The sequence below is a fragment of the Lutra lutra genome, chromosome Y, assembly GCF_902655055.1.
Source record: "Lutra lutra chromosome Y, mLutLut1.2, whole genome shotgun sequence".
Taxonomy (NCBI): domain Eukaryota; kingdom Metazoa; phylum Chordata; class Mammalia; order Carnivora; family Mustelidae; genus Lutra; species Lutra lutra.
In genome coordinates, this window is record NC_062297.1 from 1,448,647 (window position 1) to 1,467,670 (window position 19,024).

General features: G+C 38.0%; 1 protein-coding gene across 2 annotated transcripts in view; it reads left to right on the plus strand.

Annotated features, from left to right (window-relative positions):
* LOC125092613 (eukaryotic translation initiation factor 2 subunit 3, X-linked-like) overlaps positions 1 to 12,347 on the plus strand; it is a 41,244-nt gene extending 28,897 nt beyond the window's left edge. Inside the window, exons 10-12 of one of the 2 annotated variants that reach the window (XM_047717019.1) lie at positions 3,450 to 3,619; positions 4,723 to 4,895; positions 11,960 to 12,347. In XM_047717019.1, the coding sequence (XP_047572975.1) occupies positions 3,450 to 3,619; positions 4,723 to 4,895; positions 11,960 to 12,023 (407 nt within the window). In that variant the 3' untranslated portion in view covers positions 12,024 to 12,347. The remainder of the gene's footprint in view (positions 1 to 3,449; positions 3,620 to 4,722; positions 4,896 to 11,959) is intronic. The other variant, XM_047717020.1, reaches the window with a different exon arrangement.
* The last annotated feature ends 6,677 nt before the right edge of the window (positions 12,348 to 19,024 follow it).

Consider the following 19,024-nt stretch of genomic DNA (forward strand, 5'->3'; position numbering starts at 1 on the left):
TTGGAATTTTGATTTGCATTTCTCTGAGATGAGTCATGTTGAACATCTTTTCATGTGTCTATGGCCATTTACATGTCTTTGGAAGAATGTCTGTTCATGTCTTCTGCCCATTTCTTAATTGAATTATTTGGTTTGGAGGATGTTGAGTTTGTTAAGTTCTTTATATATTTTGGTTACTTACCTCTTATCAGATATATTATTTGCAAATATCTTTTCCCATTCCATAGTTTGCCTTTTAGTTTCCTTCGTGTTTAAGCCATTATTATTATTATTATTATTATTTTTAATATTCTTTGTTACTTTCTTTTCTCTGCTTTCTGGGAGTTCCATTATGCATTGGTTGTGTACTTGATTATGTCATGTATGTCTCTGAGATTGTTCGTTCTTTCTAGGATTTTATTTATTTAGAGATTGAGAGGACACATAGATGAGCATAAGGGATAGTCAGAGGGGAGAGAATCTTGAGCAGACTCCTCACTGAGCATTGAGCTCGCCTCAGGGCTTGATCCCAAGACCCTAAGATCACAAGTCTAAGTCACAATCAGGAGTTTTTCACTCAACTGAGCCACCCAGGTGCCCTGTTCATTTGTGGTTTTTATTTTTGATCAGAATGAATTATTTCAGTTGATCTATCTTCAAGTTTGCTGATTCTTTTTCCTGTTTCAATATGCTGTTCAGCTTCTTTGGTGATCATTCCTTTCAGTTATTATCCTTTTCAACTCCAGAATGTTATTTGGTTCTCTTATACTGTGTATGGCATTGTTGATGATGTCTTCTTGGGGAGACATCATTTTCATACTTATATTCCGTTCATTAGTCTTTTCTTTAGTCTTTTCTTTAGTCTTCACACATATTAGAAAGATGCCAGTTTAGTCTTTGTTTAGTAACTCTAAGGTTTCTAGGGCTTCATGATGTTGTTTTTATTTTTATTTATTTTTATATATTTATTTATTTATTTTATTTATAAATATATTTTATATATAAATATAAATTTATTTATTTATTTATTTTAAAGCGAGCATGCACGAGCATGAGGGAGGGGCAAAGAGAAAGAGACAAGCAGACTCCCCACTGAGCCAGGAGCCCAATGCAGGGCTCCATCTGAGGACCCTGAGATCATGTCCTGAGCTGAAGGCAGATATTAACCAACTGAGCCACCCAGGTGCCCCATGAAGTTGTTTTTAAAATTGCTTTAGTTTTTTGTAAAGGCCATACTTCTTGTGTTGCATGTCTCATGACTTCCTCTTGAGAGCAACATTTTAAATGATACGTGTCCTCTCTGAAGACTAGATTATCTCCTCTCCTAAGGGTTTGTTTCTACTTCTTATGTTAGTTGTCACTGTATTTACTGACTTTCCTGAACTAATTCTATAATGTCTGTTTTCTTTTCATGTGTGCTCACTGTAGGTAGGTAGCTTAGTTAGTTTAGCGCTTAGCCAGTGATTGAGAAAAAGAAATTTCCTTAATACCTTAGAACCTGTAGTCCTCCCAGCCTTTATTAAAGAACTCTGGTGTGTCAATGACATATCACTAACTAAACAAAGCTAAACAAGCTAAGAAGGAGGAGGAGGGTAGGAAGGGAGAATTGAAACAAGATGGGACCAGGGAGGGAGACAAACCATAAGAGACTCTTAATTGGGGTGCCTGGGTGGCTCAGTGGGTTAAAGCCTCTGCCTTTGGCTCAGGTGTTGGTCTCACGGTCCTGGGATCGAGTCCCGAATCAGGCTGTCTGCTCAGCAGGGAGCCTGCTTCCTCCTCTCTCTCTGCCTGCCTCTCTGCCTACTTGTGATCTCTGTTTGTCAAATAAATAAAATCTTAAAAAAAGAGAGAGAGAGACTCTTAATCTCAGGAAATGAACTGAAGGGTTGCTGGAGGTTAGGGGGGCAGGATAGGATGGCTGAGTTATGGACATTGAGGAGGGTATGTGCTGTGAATTATGTAAGCCTGATGATTCTCAGTCCTGTACCCCTGGGGCTAATAATACATTATATGTTAATTTAAGAAAAGTGGGGAGCGGGCGCCTAGGTGGCTCAGTGGGTTAAAGCCTCTGCCTTTGGCTCAGGTCATGATCCCAGGGTCCTGGGATTGAGCCCCACATCGGGGCTCTCTTTTCAGCAGGGAGCCTGCTTCCCTTCCTCTCTCTCTACCTGGCTCTCTACCTACTTGTGATCTCTGTCAAATAATAAATAAAATCTTTAAAAGAAAAAAAAAATTGTCGGTGCATTCTTTTAGCTCTCAGCCAGGCAATTAAACAACTCTGTCTCATCCCTTACTAACATTTTAAAACTAGTAGACTTGAAAGCTTAAAGCATTATCAGATCTTTCCTGAGCATGTACACAGCCTTAAACATATACATTATTCACTGGATTTGTACATATATGTCCAAATTTTCAAAGTTCCCATGGACATGTGTTTTTTGTTTTTTATTGTTTTAAAGCTTTTTGTTAATGTGTTGTTTTCCCCACCTATTATCTTTCAGTTCCCTGAGGAAAACACTTTTTACATTAGACATCCAGACAGTCTTGGAAGTGGAATCTTCCAGGGAGATATCAAACTAATCAAATGATAGCCATTTGGGAATGAGAATTTAAAGGAGCTCCAGCCCTGTTCTCTGTATAGCCTTGCTGGTTTTCATGACAAATGCAAGTTGTTAATAGTGCTGTCACGGAAATTGGTTTGAATAGTGATTGGAGTAGGATAAGTTAAAATGTGACAGTTTTCTGCTCTTACTGAGATACAGATGTTTTTCTTAGTAAATGCTGTTTAGATTATAGCAAGCCTTTGGCTAAATTCCAGAATTTTAAAAATGTTTCGACATTTTTGTCACTTTTTCATTCTGTTTATGGAAAACAAAGCTTGGGCCTTTACTGCATCATTTTACTGACACTTTTTCTTTGCGGAACTTTATTATATATTGATAATAAAAGGTCACAGTGTATCATTGTGGATTTTTTTTTTTACGAATATGGAAATTCTGAACATGTTCATGTAAACTTTTATTATACCAATATACAAAAATACAAGAATAATGTAATGACAGTCCTATATCTGCCAACCAGAATTAACAATTACCAATTTTATTTCTGCAAATCAATCATTATCAGCTTTGTTATTTTTCAATTTTTATTAAGATAAAATATCTTATTAAATGGTTGTTTTCTGTTAAACAGTTCTTCCTTTATTTACAATTTAAATAAAAATGGTTTTTTATTCTTAAAATTTAATCAAGCTTTTTTTCCAACCCTGTTCTTTTTTAGGTAAAGCTAAGAGTTGATTGTAGGGGAATTGTTCAGGATTTTAATTTTGTGACTGTGATATGGTATCAATGTAACATAATTTGGTTAAGTTGTATATAGCTACATGTTGTACTGGTTTGACTAACTTTACCTTTGTAAACATTTTAAGAAATACAAAGTTGAAATATGTGACATATTTTATTTTATTTCAGGAGTGGGAACAAAAATTGACCCAACTTTGTGCCGGGCTGACAGAATGGTGGGACAAGTACTTGGTGCAGTTGGAGCTTTACCAGAGATCTTCACAGAACTAGAAATCTCCTATTTCCTACTTAGACGGCTGCTAGGGGTACGCACTGAAGGAGACAAGAAAGCTGCAAAGGTAATCTTTTTTTTTTTTTAAGATTTATGTGTTTATTTGAGAAAGAGAGAGAAGCACACTTCCTGCTGAGTGACTCTTGGTTTTAGCTGAAGTCCTGATACAAAGGTTGTGAGATAGAGCCCTAGTCAGACTCCACACTCAGTGCAGAATCTGCTTGAGAGTCTCTCTCCATCTTCCCATCCCCACTTATGCACATGCTGTCTCTCTCTCTCAAATACATAAATAATCTAAAAAAAAACCCAATAAATCAATCAATAAAACTTGTATTTGTCATTTTGGGGGAAGTTCCTTTAATAAAGGTGTACTCTGGGGCGCCTGGGTGGCTCAGTGGGTTAAGCCGCTCCTTCGGCTCAGGTCATGATGCCAGGTCCTGGGTTCGAGACCCACATCGGGCTTTCTGCTCAGCAGGGAGCCTGCTTCCTCCTCTCTCTCTGCCTGCCTCTCTGCTTACTTGTGATTTCTCTCTGTCAAATAAATAAATAAAATCTTTTTAAAAAATAAATAAATAAATAAATAAAAGGTGTACTGTCTGAATTTTAATGAAATACAAAGACCTTAAAGACACTGATCTGAATTTGAGCATGAGGTTACAAGCACAGACAACAGCAGTAAGTAATACAGTGGCTAGTAATTCCAATAATTATATGTGTAAATGCTAGAAATAAAACAGCTAAGAGTGATATAATAGGTGTTACCCAATTCTATAGAATCCAGAAGATTTAAGTATCTACATTAATGGAATTAGAACTTTCAGACCCACTTAACTATCATATTATTCTTGTCTTGCTTCCCCTTTCAAGAAATTGTGAAAACCCTCTCTGCCACAAGCCTCTTGAGATTTTAAGAGTTTGGTTGATTTTATTATTTTTTAGTAGCTTATTTTAGTGTTAGATTATTTGAATGTTCTTTTAGTGCTAAATAAACCTTTTGCTTTGATACCTGTAGTATATATATACTTCAGATCTTGTAAGTGTAATTTGTGCAGAATTTCTTTTTTCCTCTATAGCTAATTTTTTGCAGTGGTATTTAATAAATTCTCACTTTGTATTGGAAAACATTTTATTATGTTAATGGGTTTTTTTTCCCTTAATTTATTTTCCTAGGTGCAAAAGCTTTCTAAGAATGAAGTGCTTATGGTAAACATAGGGTCCCTATCAACAGGAGGAAGAGTGAGTGCAGTCAAGGCTGACTTGGGTAAAATAGTTCTCACTAATCCTGTATGCACAGAAGTGGGAGAAAAGATTGCCCTTAGCCGCAGAGTTGAGAAACACTGGCGGTGAGTTTTTCAATTTTGCCTCTGTCATTGGTGTCAAGAAAAGAGCAGGAGTACGTGGCTGACTCAGTCAAAAGAGCATGTGACTCTTGGTTGTGTGTATGAGTCCCACAATGGGTGTAGAGATTACTAAAATAAAGTGAATACACTTAAAAAAAAAAATAGCACATTATCTTTTGGTATATTCTTTTTTCTTTTTTAAGATTTTTTTTTTTAAATATTTTATTTATTTATTTGACAGAGAGAAATCACAAGTAAGCAGAGAGGCAGGCAGAGAGAGAGGAGGAAGCAGGCTCCCTGCTGAGCAGAAAGCCCGATGTGGGGCTCGAACCCAGGACCTGGGATCATGACCTGAGCCGAAGGCAGCGGCTTAACCCACTGAGCCACTCAGGCGCCCCTCTTTTTTAAGATTTTATTTATTTATTTATTTGTCAGAGACATAGCAAGAGACGGAACACAAACAAGGGGAAAGGGAGAGGGAGAAGCAAGCTCCCTGCCAAGCAGGGAGCCTGATGCAGGTCTCAAAACTGGAACTCTGGGACTGTGACCTGAGCCAAAGGCAGTTGCTTAATGACTGAGCCACCCAGGTGCCCCCTTGTGATACATTCTTCATGGTCTATGTACTCATGGTCATGCATATTTTTCCTTTCATTTTAAACTGTTTTTACATTTTAATTGTGGTGTATCTAACAGTGTTATATTAGTTTCAGATGTACAATATGATGATTGAGCAATTCTATACATTACTCATTACCCATCACACTCCTTAATCCACATCATCTGTTTAACCCATTCCTCCCACCACCACCCTTCTTGTAACCGTTAGTGTGTTCTCTGTAGTTAAGGATGTGTTTTCTTGCTTTGTCTCTTTTTTTTTTTTTTTAAGATTTGATTTATTTATTTTAGAGAGAGAGTGTGAGTAGTGGGAAGGGAGAGGCAGACTCCCTGCTGAGCCAGGAGCCCAATGTTTTTATTTATTTACTTGAGAGAGAGGGAAAGAATAAGCAGGGCAGAGGGGCACAGAGGCAGAGGCAGAAGCAGTCTCAATCCCAGGACACGAAGATCATACCTAAGCTGAAGGCAGATTATTAACCAGCTGAGCCACCCAGATGCCCCTCTTTTTCCTTTTGCTTATTCATTTTATTTCATAAAATTTGTAAACTCCAAATATGAATGAAGTATTTGTCTTTTTCTGACTGCCCTTTTTCTCTTAGTACTCTCTAGCTCCATCCACATTGTTATAAATGGCAAGATTTCATTCTTTTTATGGCTCAATAATATTCCGGTATATGTACACTACATCTTTATTCATCAGTGGATGAACCCTTGGCTGCTTCCATAGTTTGGCTATTGTTGATATTGCTGCTATAAATATTGGGGTTCTTGTATCCCTCAAATTAGTATTTTTATATCCTTTTGATAAATTCCTGGTGGTGCAATTGCTGGGTCGTAGGGTAGCTCTGTTTAACCTTGAGAAGAATCCCATACTGTCTTCCCGAGTGACTATACCAACTTGCATTCCCACCAGCAGTGCAGGGAGGGTTCCTTTTTCTTCAGATCCTCACCAACTTGTTGCTTCATCGCTTTTTATTGAATTCAGTAGTTTTCATGGCATATTTGTATAATTGGAAATCTTTATTTCCAACCCTGACTTGTAAGCCTATATAGTTCAGTTTTTTTTTTTTTTAAGATTTTATTTATTTATTTGACAGAGAGAGATCACAAGTAGATGGAGAGGCAGGCAGAGAGAGAGAGAGGGAAGCAGGCACCCTGCCGAGCAGAGAGCCCGATGCGGGACTCGATCCCAGGACCCTGAGATCATGACCCGAGCCGAAGGCAGCGGCTTAATCCACTGAGCCACCCAGGCGCCCCTCAGTTTTTTATTCTAGTTACTACAACTAGCTTTCCTTTAATCTCAAACACATCTGTATAAAATCCTTCAGAATCAGTTTTCACTATATTCTTACACATGTTTAACTTAGTTGATTTTTTTTAAACCACTGATTAGGGACACCTGGGTGGCTTAGTTGGTTAACCATCTGCCTTTGGCTCAGGACATGATGCCAGCATCTTGGAATTAAGTACCATGTCCAGCTCCTTGCTCAGCAGGAAGACTGCTTCTCCCTCTCCCTTTGTATCCCCCCACCCTGCTCATTCTCTCTTCTCTCTTAATAAATAAAAATCATTAAAGTAAATAAAAAGATGAGCGCCTGAGTGGCTCAGTGGGTTAAGCCTCTGCCTTCAGCTCGGGTCATGATTCCAGGGTCCTGGGATCGAGCCCCGATTCGGGCTCTCTGCTCAGCGGGGAGCCTGCTTCCTCCTCTCTCTCTGCCTGCCTCTCTGCCTACTTGTGATCTCTCTCTGTCAAATAAATAAATAAAATCTTTAAAAAAAATTAAAAAATAAAAATAAAATAAATAAAAAGATAAATCACTATATTAGCTTACGTAACCTATACCTCTTATTATTTCAGTATGTATTTCTTAAGAATAAGAATAGTGTCTGTGTAACCACTTCAGGAATTTTAGCATTGACAAAATACTAAAATCTGAACTCTGTGTTCCTGCTTTGACATTTATGTCAATATTGTTCTTTATTGCATTTTTCTTTCTTCAGTGCAGAACCACACATTTCATTTCCATTTTGTTTCTATAGTCTTTTTTATTTTTTATTTTTTTAAAGATTTTATTTATTTATTTGACAGAGAAAGAGAGTGATAGCAGGAACACAAGCAGGGGGAGTAGGAGAAGGAAAGCAGGCTTCCCAATGAGCAGGGAGCCGGATGCAGGGCTCAATCCCAGGACCCTGGGATCATGACCTGAGCTGAAGGCAGATGCTTAAGGACTGAGCCACCCAGACACCCCTATTGTCTTTTTTATACGGAACTTTCTTAGCATTTCTTTATCTTCGCATGAATTGACATTTTTAAACAATAAAAACCAGTTTCCGTTATTAAAATTGAGGTTATATATTCAAGACCAGAATGCTCTAAAGGTACTATTGTATCCTTAAGAATCACATATCAGGAAACTGCATGGCTCACTTGCTTTAAGTGTGTGCCTTCAGCTCAGGTCATGATCCCAGGGTCCTGTGATCGAGACCCACATTGAGCCCCACATTAGTCTTCCAGCTCACCAGGGAATCTCCTTCTCCTTCTCCCTGTACACACTCTCTGTGTCTTGATCTGTCTCAAATAAATAAAATCTTTAAAAAGGGGGAGGGAAATCACATTTCAGAAGCACACAGGACATCTGGCTATACCTACAGTGTGATGTTAATTTTGTTCATGTCATCAAAGTGTCTTTTACAAAGTTTCTCTTTTCATGGTTGCAACTAATAAGCCATATATAGAGAACTTTTGAGACTCTGCAAATACCCTATTTCTTATCAGACTTAACCCCTTCATTACTCTTTTTTTTTTTTTTTTTTTTTCTTCTTAATTCAAAAGTTATCTCCATGTCCATCCAGCCTGGGGCTTTAGCTCACAACCCGAAGAACAAGAGCCTCTTGCTCTGGGCACCTGGGTGGCACAGTCAGTTAAGTGTCTGTCTTCAGCTCAGGTCATGGTCCCAAGGTCCTGGGGTTGAGTCCCACAATGGGCTCAGCAGTAAGTCTGCTTCTCTGTATGCCTGTGTCCCTCCCACCCACACTCATGCTTTCTTGTCTCTGTCTTGAATATATTTTAATAAATAAATTCTTTTTAAAAAAGAGTCTCATACTCTACCAACTGAGCCAACCAGGTGCTCCCTTTTAATTATTCTCACCTGGATTAATCTTATCTCTGGGAATAGGAAAATAACGTTTTTTTTCTGTATCTGTGCCACTTGCCACATGTATCGTTTGGCATCCCCTCTTTCCTGTTTATTTATTTGGGTATATATTACAGTGTGGGCTCAAAGGTGTTTATTCAGTGAGTTGTGATCCATTACTTCTGTTTGTTTTTATTTTGATGGTCATCACCACATTGGCCAATAGGATTCTCTTCAAATTTATTCCTAGGTTCTTTTGACATGACTCCAGAGCATTTTCTTACTTTCTGGTGTAAATCATCCGGCCTCGTCTCTTTATCTACCTGCACTATTCCTGGACTCAAGCATGTCTTTGTGTTCAGAAACAAATGTCTTGATGTGCCCATTGCTCCCAGGCTTCTAAGTCCATAAACCTGTGACACCTGCTGGTTGTTCTTTTGCTTCTTCCCAGATTATGTCCTGAGTCTATCCTTTCCATTCTGAATAGCATCATTGTAGCTCATACTGTCATTATTTCACACTCTATTTTTCCCTTTTCAATGACTTCAGTGCCTGATCAAGTATAATCTCTCCAAAAGAGTTTATCATACTATCCTCAAAAAATTCCAGTAGTTCTTCACATTTCGTTAATATGCAAGGCCTTTATACAGGCTGGCTTCAGTCTGATGTTTTCTCTGCTTCTTCCTTGTAAACCCTTACGATTATACTTGTCCTTATTTTCAGTGTCCTCCTCATTATTTGAGACTCCTTTGACTCTCTGTACCTTTCTAACTATCTTCCTTATTGATTCTTCCCTGATGCCCACTGTCCTATGATGATTTCATTGATCATTTTATCATCTAGAAAATTTATCTAACTTACTGTTAATCTTTAAAAAGTTAGGTTTGGGGCGCCTGGGTGGCTCAGTGGGTTAAGCCGCTGCCTTCGGCTCAGGTCATGATCTCGGAGTCCTGGGATCGAGTCCCACATCGGGCTCTCTGCTCAGCGGGGAGCCTGCTTCCTCCTGTCTCTCTGCCTGCCTCTCTGCCTGCTTGTGATCTCTCTCTGTCAAATAAATAAATAAAATCTTAAAAAAAAAAAAAGGTTAGGTTTTAGGGGTGCCTGGGTGGTGCAGTCAGTTAGACATCCAACCTGAGACCCAGGGTCTCAGGGTCATGAGAGCGAGCCCCACATCAGATTCTGTGCTGGGCCTGGAGCCTGTATACTATTCTCTCTCCCTCTTCATCTTTCCCTACCCCCCCCAGTCCTCACTCATGTGGGCACTCTCAAAAAAAAAAAAAGTCAAGTCTTACTACCTTTTAAGTAACTGATCCTGTTTTGTAGTGATTTAAGCTCATTTGATTTTAACATCTCCTGTGTTATAAACATTATTTCCACACTATATAAATAAGTATAAATAATACAAAATTTTCAGAGATCTTTAGCGTGGAACACATCACTTAGTAGAATGGAACGTTTCCAGAAATGCAACCTCATCCGTGAATGAACACTTGTATTGGTTTCACTTTTTGTTTTGGTTTTTAAAGATTTTTAAGTAGTCTCTATACCTAATGTGGTGCTTGAACCCATAACCCTTTGGGGCTTGAACTCATCCAGAGTGGTATGCTCTGGGGCTCCTGGGTGGCTCAGTCGTTAAGTGTCTGCCTTGGGCTCTGGTCATGATCCCAGGGTCCTGGAATGGAGCCCCACATCGGGTTTCCTGCTCAGTAGGAAGACTGCTTGTGTTCCCTCTCACTCTGTTTGCTCTCAAATAAATAAAATATTTAAAGAAAAAAAAAAAAAAAAAGAGTGGTGTGCTCCACTGACTGACCCAGCCAGGCACACGTGCTTTCAATTTTTGGCTATTCTGTTTTGATGAACTTAGGAACATGGTATATAAATATCTGTATGTATTTGTGTCCCTACACTCAATTTTTTGGGGAGGTATATGTCCTGAAGTAGATTGCTGGATCATAGGATAATTCTGCTTTTAATTTACGAGGAACCATAGATAAACCATTTATCATAAAGCTTTCCAAAAGTTTTTATTTATATTTAGATGGGTTTTGTTCTAGAAGCTAGTTCAGTTGATAAGAGCATGGGATCTTGATCTCGGGGTCATGAGGTTGATCATAGAGATTATTTAAAAAAAAAATACTTTAAAAAAAAAAAGTAGCACAGAGTGTTAAGTGTCTTACTCTTGATTTCAGCTCAGGTCATTATCTCAGAGCTGTGAGATTGAGCCCCTTGTTGGGTTCCACATTCAGCAGAGTCTGCTTAAGATTCACCCTCTCTCTCTACCTCTCCATTTTGCTCTTTCTCTCTTTCTGACTCTTTCTCTCTAAAATAAATAAATAAATTTTTTTTTTTTTTTTTTTTTTTTTTTTTTTAACTAATCTGGGAGTGCCAGCCTAGCTCAGTCAGTTTAGCATCTGCCTCCAGCTCAGATCATGATCCCAAGGTCCTGGGATCAAGTCCCACATTGGGCTCCCTCCCTGCTCAGCTGGAAGTCTGTTTCTCCCTTTGCTTGCTCCTCCCCCTGCTTGTGCATTCTCTCTCTTTAGGGGTGCCTGCGTACCTCAGCTGTTAAGCATCTGCCTTCTGCTCCCTTGACCAATCCCCTAATCAAGCTCCTTGCTCAGCAGGAAGCCAGCTTCTCCCTCTCCCACTCCCCCTGCTTGTTTTCCCTCTCTTGCTGTTCGATGTGTCTCTTAAATAAATAAAATCTTTAAAAAAATTAAAAAGTAGGGGTGCCTGGGTGAACAAGGAGTCTCCTTCTCCCTTTCCCACTCCCGCACTTGTATTCCCTCTCTTGCTGTCTCTCTCTCTCTGTCAAATAAATAAATAATCTTTAAAAAAATTTTTAAAAGTAATCTGTTTACAAACTATATGTTCTACTTCCTTTTCTTATTTTATTTCCTTCATTTATTTCCCTTATTCCCACTATAATGTTTTGAGGTATTGTGAAAGAGGTATTTTCCTAAGAGAAAAGGACTGATTTTTTTTTTTTTTTTAATTAGTTTGGTGTGTTTTATCTAGTGGCATGCTTCCTTACAGGGAAATGAAGTGCTTTTATTTATTGATTTAATGAGTACATATATTTTTTTAAGAGAAAGGTATGCATGTTTATGGTAACTTCTTCCCTTTTCTTTGGTCATTCATGTTAGCCAAATCTATTATCTCCTTAATCTCAGGAGATAATACAGATTTTTCTTTATAGAGGAACATGTTATGGAAACAGGTTTGAATTTAGAAGATAGTTAAAATCAGTTATGTCAAGATTTTATGATGATGCTGATAAAATAGATTAAAAATTCATGATTTCTTTTCTTTTTGCAGTTTAATTGGTTGGGGTCAAATAAGAAGAGGAGTAACCATCAAGCCAACAGTTGAAGATGACTGAAGAATATCATTTAAATACAACATTTAGATGAAGTTACAATTTCTCTTAACCTGGGTTGTAATTTCAAAGCAATACCGGGAATATATTTCATAGTTCTTAGTTTAGTAGAAGCTGTAACATTGTTCTCATCTTCTTGTGATGAATATTTAACTTCTAAGTAACAGGGTCTACAGTAGTTGCCAAAATTGGCGTATTTTTTGATTTAATCCAACATTTTAGCAGAAGCTGATTATTGCTAAACATTATCAAATTTATACATCACTTCATGTTTGAAATAAAAAAGCTGTTAAAACCAGCCTTTTCTAAGGTATGGGTACCACTCAACCTGTCTAAAATGAAGTTTTTCTTCTTACTTTTTATGATACGTCTTTGCGTATTCTCTAGGCTTGAAGGGATTTTACACCAGTAAAAACCCAAAGACACAAAGTCTTCTTAAAAAATTAGCTCACTTTCTACCCCATATTTTATGCAGCCTTCTCTTTAAAATTTAGTATGAAATTGGCTTAAATTAAATTGTCATTTAGAGTATGAGTGCTCATTTACATGGACAACCTTTTCTTCCTCTTATTCTTTTCCTAGATAGGAACATAGAAAGCTAAAAGCAGTTATCCTTAGCCCTTTTACTTCTTTTTTTTTTTTAAGATTTTATTTATTTATTTGAGAGAGAGAGCATGAGAAGGGGGAGAGGTCAGAGGGAAAAGCAGACTCCCTGCCTAGCAGGGACCCTAAGGCGGGACTCAGTCCCAGGATTCCAGGATCATGACCTGAGCTGAAGGTAGTCACTCAACCAAGTCACCCAGGCGCCCCAGCCCTTTTATTTCTATACTGATTTCTCTTTGGTTTTTCCTGAAAAACTTTTACTCAAAACAGTATTTTCTTTCTGGAAAATACGATTTTACGAAATAATTCTAGATAAAGAACATAGTTTTCTAAACTGTTCATTTGATATAATTTAAACATAATCTAATATTAGTAATTTTTTTCTGCTATCAAATAACTAGTATTTTTGCCACTTTTCTTAAAATACTTGAAGTTATTAACAGTTGCCAAAATTGCCAAAATACCATTTTAATCCATATTGAAAAAAACCAGAGCTTACAGAATATGCTGATATTCTAAGCAATTTGCCAAGGGGAGTAAATTATATTTTCCTGTTTTTTAGGTTCCATATTTTGAATAATTATAAATCTAAATCCACTCATTAACTAGCCAGTATATAACAGTGTTTAAAAACTGGTACCCTGTGATAGTACAGAAACTCAAATCTTTTGCACTATTTGTTTTACTGTAAAAAAACAAAAAGCACTAAACATTAACATTAGGCTGTTGGGGATTTATTTATAAATTTATTTATATTTAATTTAAAGATTCATCTATTTTAGTTAGAGCGAAGCAGGCTCCCCACTGAATCCAGAGTTTGACTGGGGGCTCAATCCCACAACCCTGAAATCAACAGTATCCCTATAAAGATTCCTTTTTTTTTTTTAATTTAATTTAATGTGTGTGTGTGTGTGTGTGTGTGTGTGTGTGTGTGTGTGTTACAAAATTCATTGTTTATGCACTACACCCAGTGCGCCATGCAATACGTGCCCTCCTTAATACCCACCACCAGACTTACTCAACCCCCCACTCCTTCCCTCCAAAACCCTCAGTTTGTTTCTCAGAGTCCACATTTTCTCATGGTTTGTCTCCCCCTCCCTATAAAGATTCTTGATATGAAATTTGAAGTACTCCATTGCCTTTGTGAAGCTCCTGGAATCATAACGTGAAATTGTTGAATGCATTTTCTGGGTGTGACAAAACAATGTTTTTGTTCTTAAATACATTTGTAGGGTGCCTGGGTGACATAGTCCGTTAAACATCTGACTTTTGTTTCAGTTCAGGTCATGATCTCAGGGTGGGGACTGAGCACCACATCAGGCTCTGTGCTGAGCACGGAGTCTGCTAGGGATTCTCTTCCTCTTGGCTCTACCTCTTCCCCTGCTGTGCATTCATACTTTGTCTTTTTTTTTTCCTCTCAAAGTAAATTAAATCTTTCAAAAAAAAGAAAAAGATACAAGCGTTTCTCAACTTAAGAATAGAAGCAGTGGGAGTAGCCTTATGCTTAACTCATTAAAAGTGCAGTGTGTAAAAAAAAAACAAAAAATATTTTACTCAAACTTGTGCTTGATAAAACTGTTAACAATTTATTAAGTACTAGGGTGACTGACTGGCACAGTCCGTATAACATGCGACTCTCCACATCTGGATCATCAGTTCAAGCCCCACATTAGGCATGGAGCCTACTTTAACAAAAAAAAAAGAATTTATTAATTACTTACTGTGTATTTCACACTAAGTTATATATTGCAGTTTGTTACAAAATCTCACCTAGCTAGGTCCAAGTGTACTTATGCCCATTTTAAACCAAAACAACTGAGGGTCAAAGAAATTTGCTCAAGTCTCTAAATAACAAAATTGGAAATCTAACCTGGGTAATTTGACTGCCAAGTTTATAACCTTAATCTTAAAGTTACTCAGCCTCTCTTCGACAGTTTATTTTGCATTTGTTGGGTGCAGTACTTTATACTTTCCAATGAGATAAATCTTCATAAGTGTGCTATTCAAAAGCGTTTCATTCTTCCATATTTTCTTTCTTACTTTACTTGTTCTCTTACTATTTTTAGTACTTGTTCTACAAGTGTTAAGATCTCCCTTTATGATAGAGACCTCATGATTTCCTCTGTGGTTGTACGAGTCTTTGCTTTGCATGTGTTTAGATTAGGTACAAGTAAGTTGGACAAATTGTCTTTTACCCTAATGAAATAAATGTCTCATACTATTTTTTTGGCTAGTAAAATTTACCTGCTGTTAGTGTATCTATGCCAGCAAAGATTTGTGTCTACCAATAGTATATCTTTTAAATTTCAGCCTTTAGTTTCAACTGTAATTTTAGCCAATATTGAACCATTTGGGAGTTTTTTTTGTTTGTTTTTTTTTTTAATTTCTGTTGGAAGATCAGAAATATTTAGGGCCATCTGGGTGGCTCAATCAGTTAATAGTCTGCCTTCAGTTCAGGTCGTAGTCCCAAGTCTCACATCAGGCTCTTTACTGGGGAGCCTTTCTTCCCTCTCTACCTCTGCCCTTCTCCCACTGCCTGTTTGTCTCTCTTTCTCTGCCTCCCCTCCCCGAAAATAAGTAAAAAAATTTTTTTAAGATTTTATTTACTTATTTGACAGAGATCACAAATGGGGTAAGGGTAGAGGGAGAAGCAGACTCAACCACTGAGTAGAGAGCCTGATGCAGGACTCCATCCCAAGACCCTGAGATTATGACCTGAGCCAAAGACAGACCTCAACCAACTGAGCCACCCAGATGCCTAGGTAAAAAATTTTTTTTTTTTTTTTTTTTTTTTTTTTTTTAAAAACAAGTATTTACAGGGGCGCCTGGGTGGCTCAGTGGGTTAAGCCGCTGCCTTCGGCTCAGGTCATGATCCCAGGTCCTGGGTTCGAGCCCCACATCGGGCTTTCTGCTCAGCAGGGAGCCTGCTTCCTCCTCTCTCTCTGCCTGCCTCTCTGCTTACTTGTGATTTCTCTCTGTCAAATAAATAAATAAAATCTTTAAAAAAAATAAAAATAAAAATAAAAACAAGTATTTACATTTGTGTTCCTGTAAGATACTATGAACTGGTTTCTTCAGCCAAACTAGGATGTATAGTCTTATACCATGTCATTGGTCCTTTACCAACAAAGAAGTTAGAGACAGGCTATAGATCATAAACTCTGTATTTGACATAAGAATTGTCCTATAGGGGCGCCTGGGTAGCTCAGTGGGTTAAGCCTCTGCCTTCAGCTCAAGTCATGATCTCAGGGTCCTGGGATCGAGCCCCGAATCGGGCTCTCTGCTCAGCGGGGAGCCTGCTTCCTCCTCTCTCTCTGCCTGCCTCTCTGCCTACTTGTGATCTCTATCTGTCAAATAAATAAATCTTTAAAAAAAAAAAAAGAATTGTCCTATAATAGGGTCATTGCAAGAATTCAGCTTTTCCTATAATCTTCCTGGAAATTTAGTGTGGTTGAACAGTGAACATCAAGGTTTGAATTATGTGGGTCCAGTTAACATGGATTTTTTACAATAAGTACTATAAAACTTTTATTTTCCTCACAATTAATATTTTTCTTTAGCTGACTTTATTCTAAAAAATACAATATATAACACATGCACAAAGTATGTATTAACTGACTGTTATCACTAAGGCTTCCAGTCAGCAGTAGACTGTTAGGGAAGTTTTGGACGAGTCAGAAATTACATGCGGATTTTGGCTGCACAGGTATCAGCACCCCTGAACCCTGCATTGTTCAAAGGTCAACTTTAATTCTTCTAAATTTAATTTTGTATAAAATATTTCTTTTCACATAATTGGTTTTTTGGTAAGTAGGCTCCATACCCAATGTGGAGCCCAATGTGAGGCTTGAACTTAACGATCCTGAGATTTAAGACCTTAACTCAATTAAGACCCAAACTGAGATCAAGAGTCAGATGCTGAGCCAACAGAGCCACCCAGGTGCCCCTGTGTAAAATATATCCATGTGAAAAACTCATGCAACTGAAGTGTGAGGAGTAAAAGGTCCACTGCTCATCCTATGATCATTTATAGCCATGGAAGGATCTAAATCTTCAAAAAACTGGGATGGTTTAGAGGGAGGTGGTGGTTTCAACGGATAAACAGATGGTTGTAACTAGCTTTTCTTGTCAGTTCTTCCTTAGTACTTCCTCACTGAAAAAAATGTGAATAACAGAAATAGTTTTTCAGATTTGGCCTCATTCTAATGTGTACAAACCAACTTTTAGTTCTCATATAGGTGACAAAAGTGACTAGAAAGGCCCAAAAGAAAGGAGAAGTTAACAAAGAACTACAAGAAATTTTAAGAAATAAACGGGAAAAAGTAACGAATGAAAGATATTACTACTGCTAGTGGTAGCAATGGTGATAATTATTGGGATTCTAAGTATGCAAGATAAAGTTTCACTAAGGGAACCTCTCTATTATGCTATTTAAATGTTACAAACGTAAAGTGCTATAGGTTTTATTTCTTAAGAGTAGAAATAGCAAAAGTGAAAAGATAGTGTCATTGATGTTTCTCATGCCACACTCAGGAATGGCAGTTTTTTGTTGTTGGTTTTTTTTTTTAAGATTTTATTTGTTGGAGAGAGAGAGAGACAGAGTGATAACAGAGCATGAGCAGGGTAAGAGGCAGAGGGAGAGGGAGAAACAGACTCCCTGCTGAGCAGGGAGCCCAACATGGGGCTTGATCCCAGGACCCTGAGATCATGATCTGAGACAAGGCAGACACTTAACTGAGCCACCTAGGTGCCCCTTCTTTTTTTTTAATGTCAAATATCTCATTGTATGGACATACATTACATTTATCCATCTGCCAGTTGATGGACATTTATATTGCTTCCACCTTTGACTGTTAGGAATAAAACTGTAAACATTCATGTACTGATTTTTTTTAATTTTTTTTAATAATTTATTTATTTGACAGAGAGATCACAAGTAGGCAGAGAAACAGGCAGAGAGAGAGAAGGAAGCAGGCTCCCCGCCGAGCAGAGACCCCGACGCGGGACTCGATTCCAGAACCCCGAGATCATGACCTGAGCCGAAGGCAGCGGCTTAACCCACTGAGCCACCCAGGTGCCCCCATGTACTGATTTTTAAGTAGACATATGTTTCCATATGGGTATATACCTAGGAGTGGAACTGCTTGGTCATAGTACAACTATATTTAATCATTTAAGAAACTGCCATGTTCTTTTTCCAAAGTTGCCACACCATTTGACATTTCTGCCAGCAGTGTTTAGGAATTTTCTCTTCCCTGTCCTCACCACACTTGTTACTTTTTTATTCTACTGACCCTACTGTGTGTGAAGTATATTATGGTTCTGACTTGTATTTTCCTTCATATGACTAATGATTTTGAGCATCTTTTTTTTTTTTTAAGATTTTATTTATTTGACAGACAGACACAAGTAGGCAGTAGAGAGGCAGGCAGAGAGAGAGGAGGAAGCAGGCTCCCTGCCGAGCAGAGAGCCTGATGCAGGGCTGGATCCCAGGACCCTGGGATCATGACCTGAGCCGAAGGCAGAAGCTTTAACCCACTGAGCTACCCAGGCGCCCCAATATTGAGCATCTTTTGATGTGCTTATTGGTGATTTGTATTGTTTGGGAAAATGTCTGCTTAGATCATTTGCTATTTCTTTTTAAAGCTTTTATTTATTTATTTGACAGAGAGAGATCACAAGTAGGCAGAGAGGGAGAGGGAAGCAGGCTCCCTGCCGAGTTGAGAGCCCGATGTGGGACTCGATCCCAGGACCCTGAGACCATGACCCAAGCCCAAGGCAGCGGCTTAACCCACTGAGCCATCCAGGCGCCTCTGCTATTTTTTTAATTGATTAAGTTGTTGAGTTCTACGGGTTCTTTTTATATTCTGACTACATTATCAGATATTATATACATATATTCTCTTTTATGAGTTGAGTTTCATTTTCTTGATAGTGTCTTTTGAAGCACAAAAGTTCTTTTTCTACTTGTAAAGTTGTCTTTGGCTTTTATAGTTTCATTATAATGTATGTGGTAAGAATCTCTGTATTTATTGATTCAGTCTTCTTTTTTTTGTTTTTGGTGTGTTGATTCATGCAATTAGTCAAATTTGGGAGCTATTTCAGCCATACTTCTAAAGATATTTTTTCCCTTTCTCCTCCTTTCTTCCCTTTTTTTTTTTTTTCCTAAGCACGTTATTTATTTGGGGCACCTGGGTGGCTCAGTGGGTTGAGCCTCTGCCTTCAGCTGGGGTCATGATACCAGGGTCCTAGGATTGGGTCCCACGTCGAGCTCTCTGCTCAGTAGGGAGTCTGCCTCCTCCCCATCCCCACCTGTCTGTCTGCCTACTTGTGATATCTGTCAAATAAATAAGTAAAATTCTTTTTTTTTTTTTTAATATTATTTATTTATTTATTTGAGA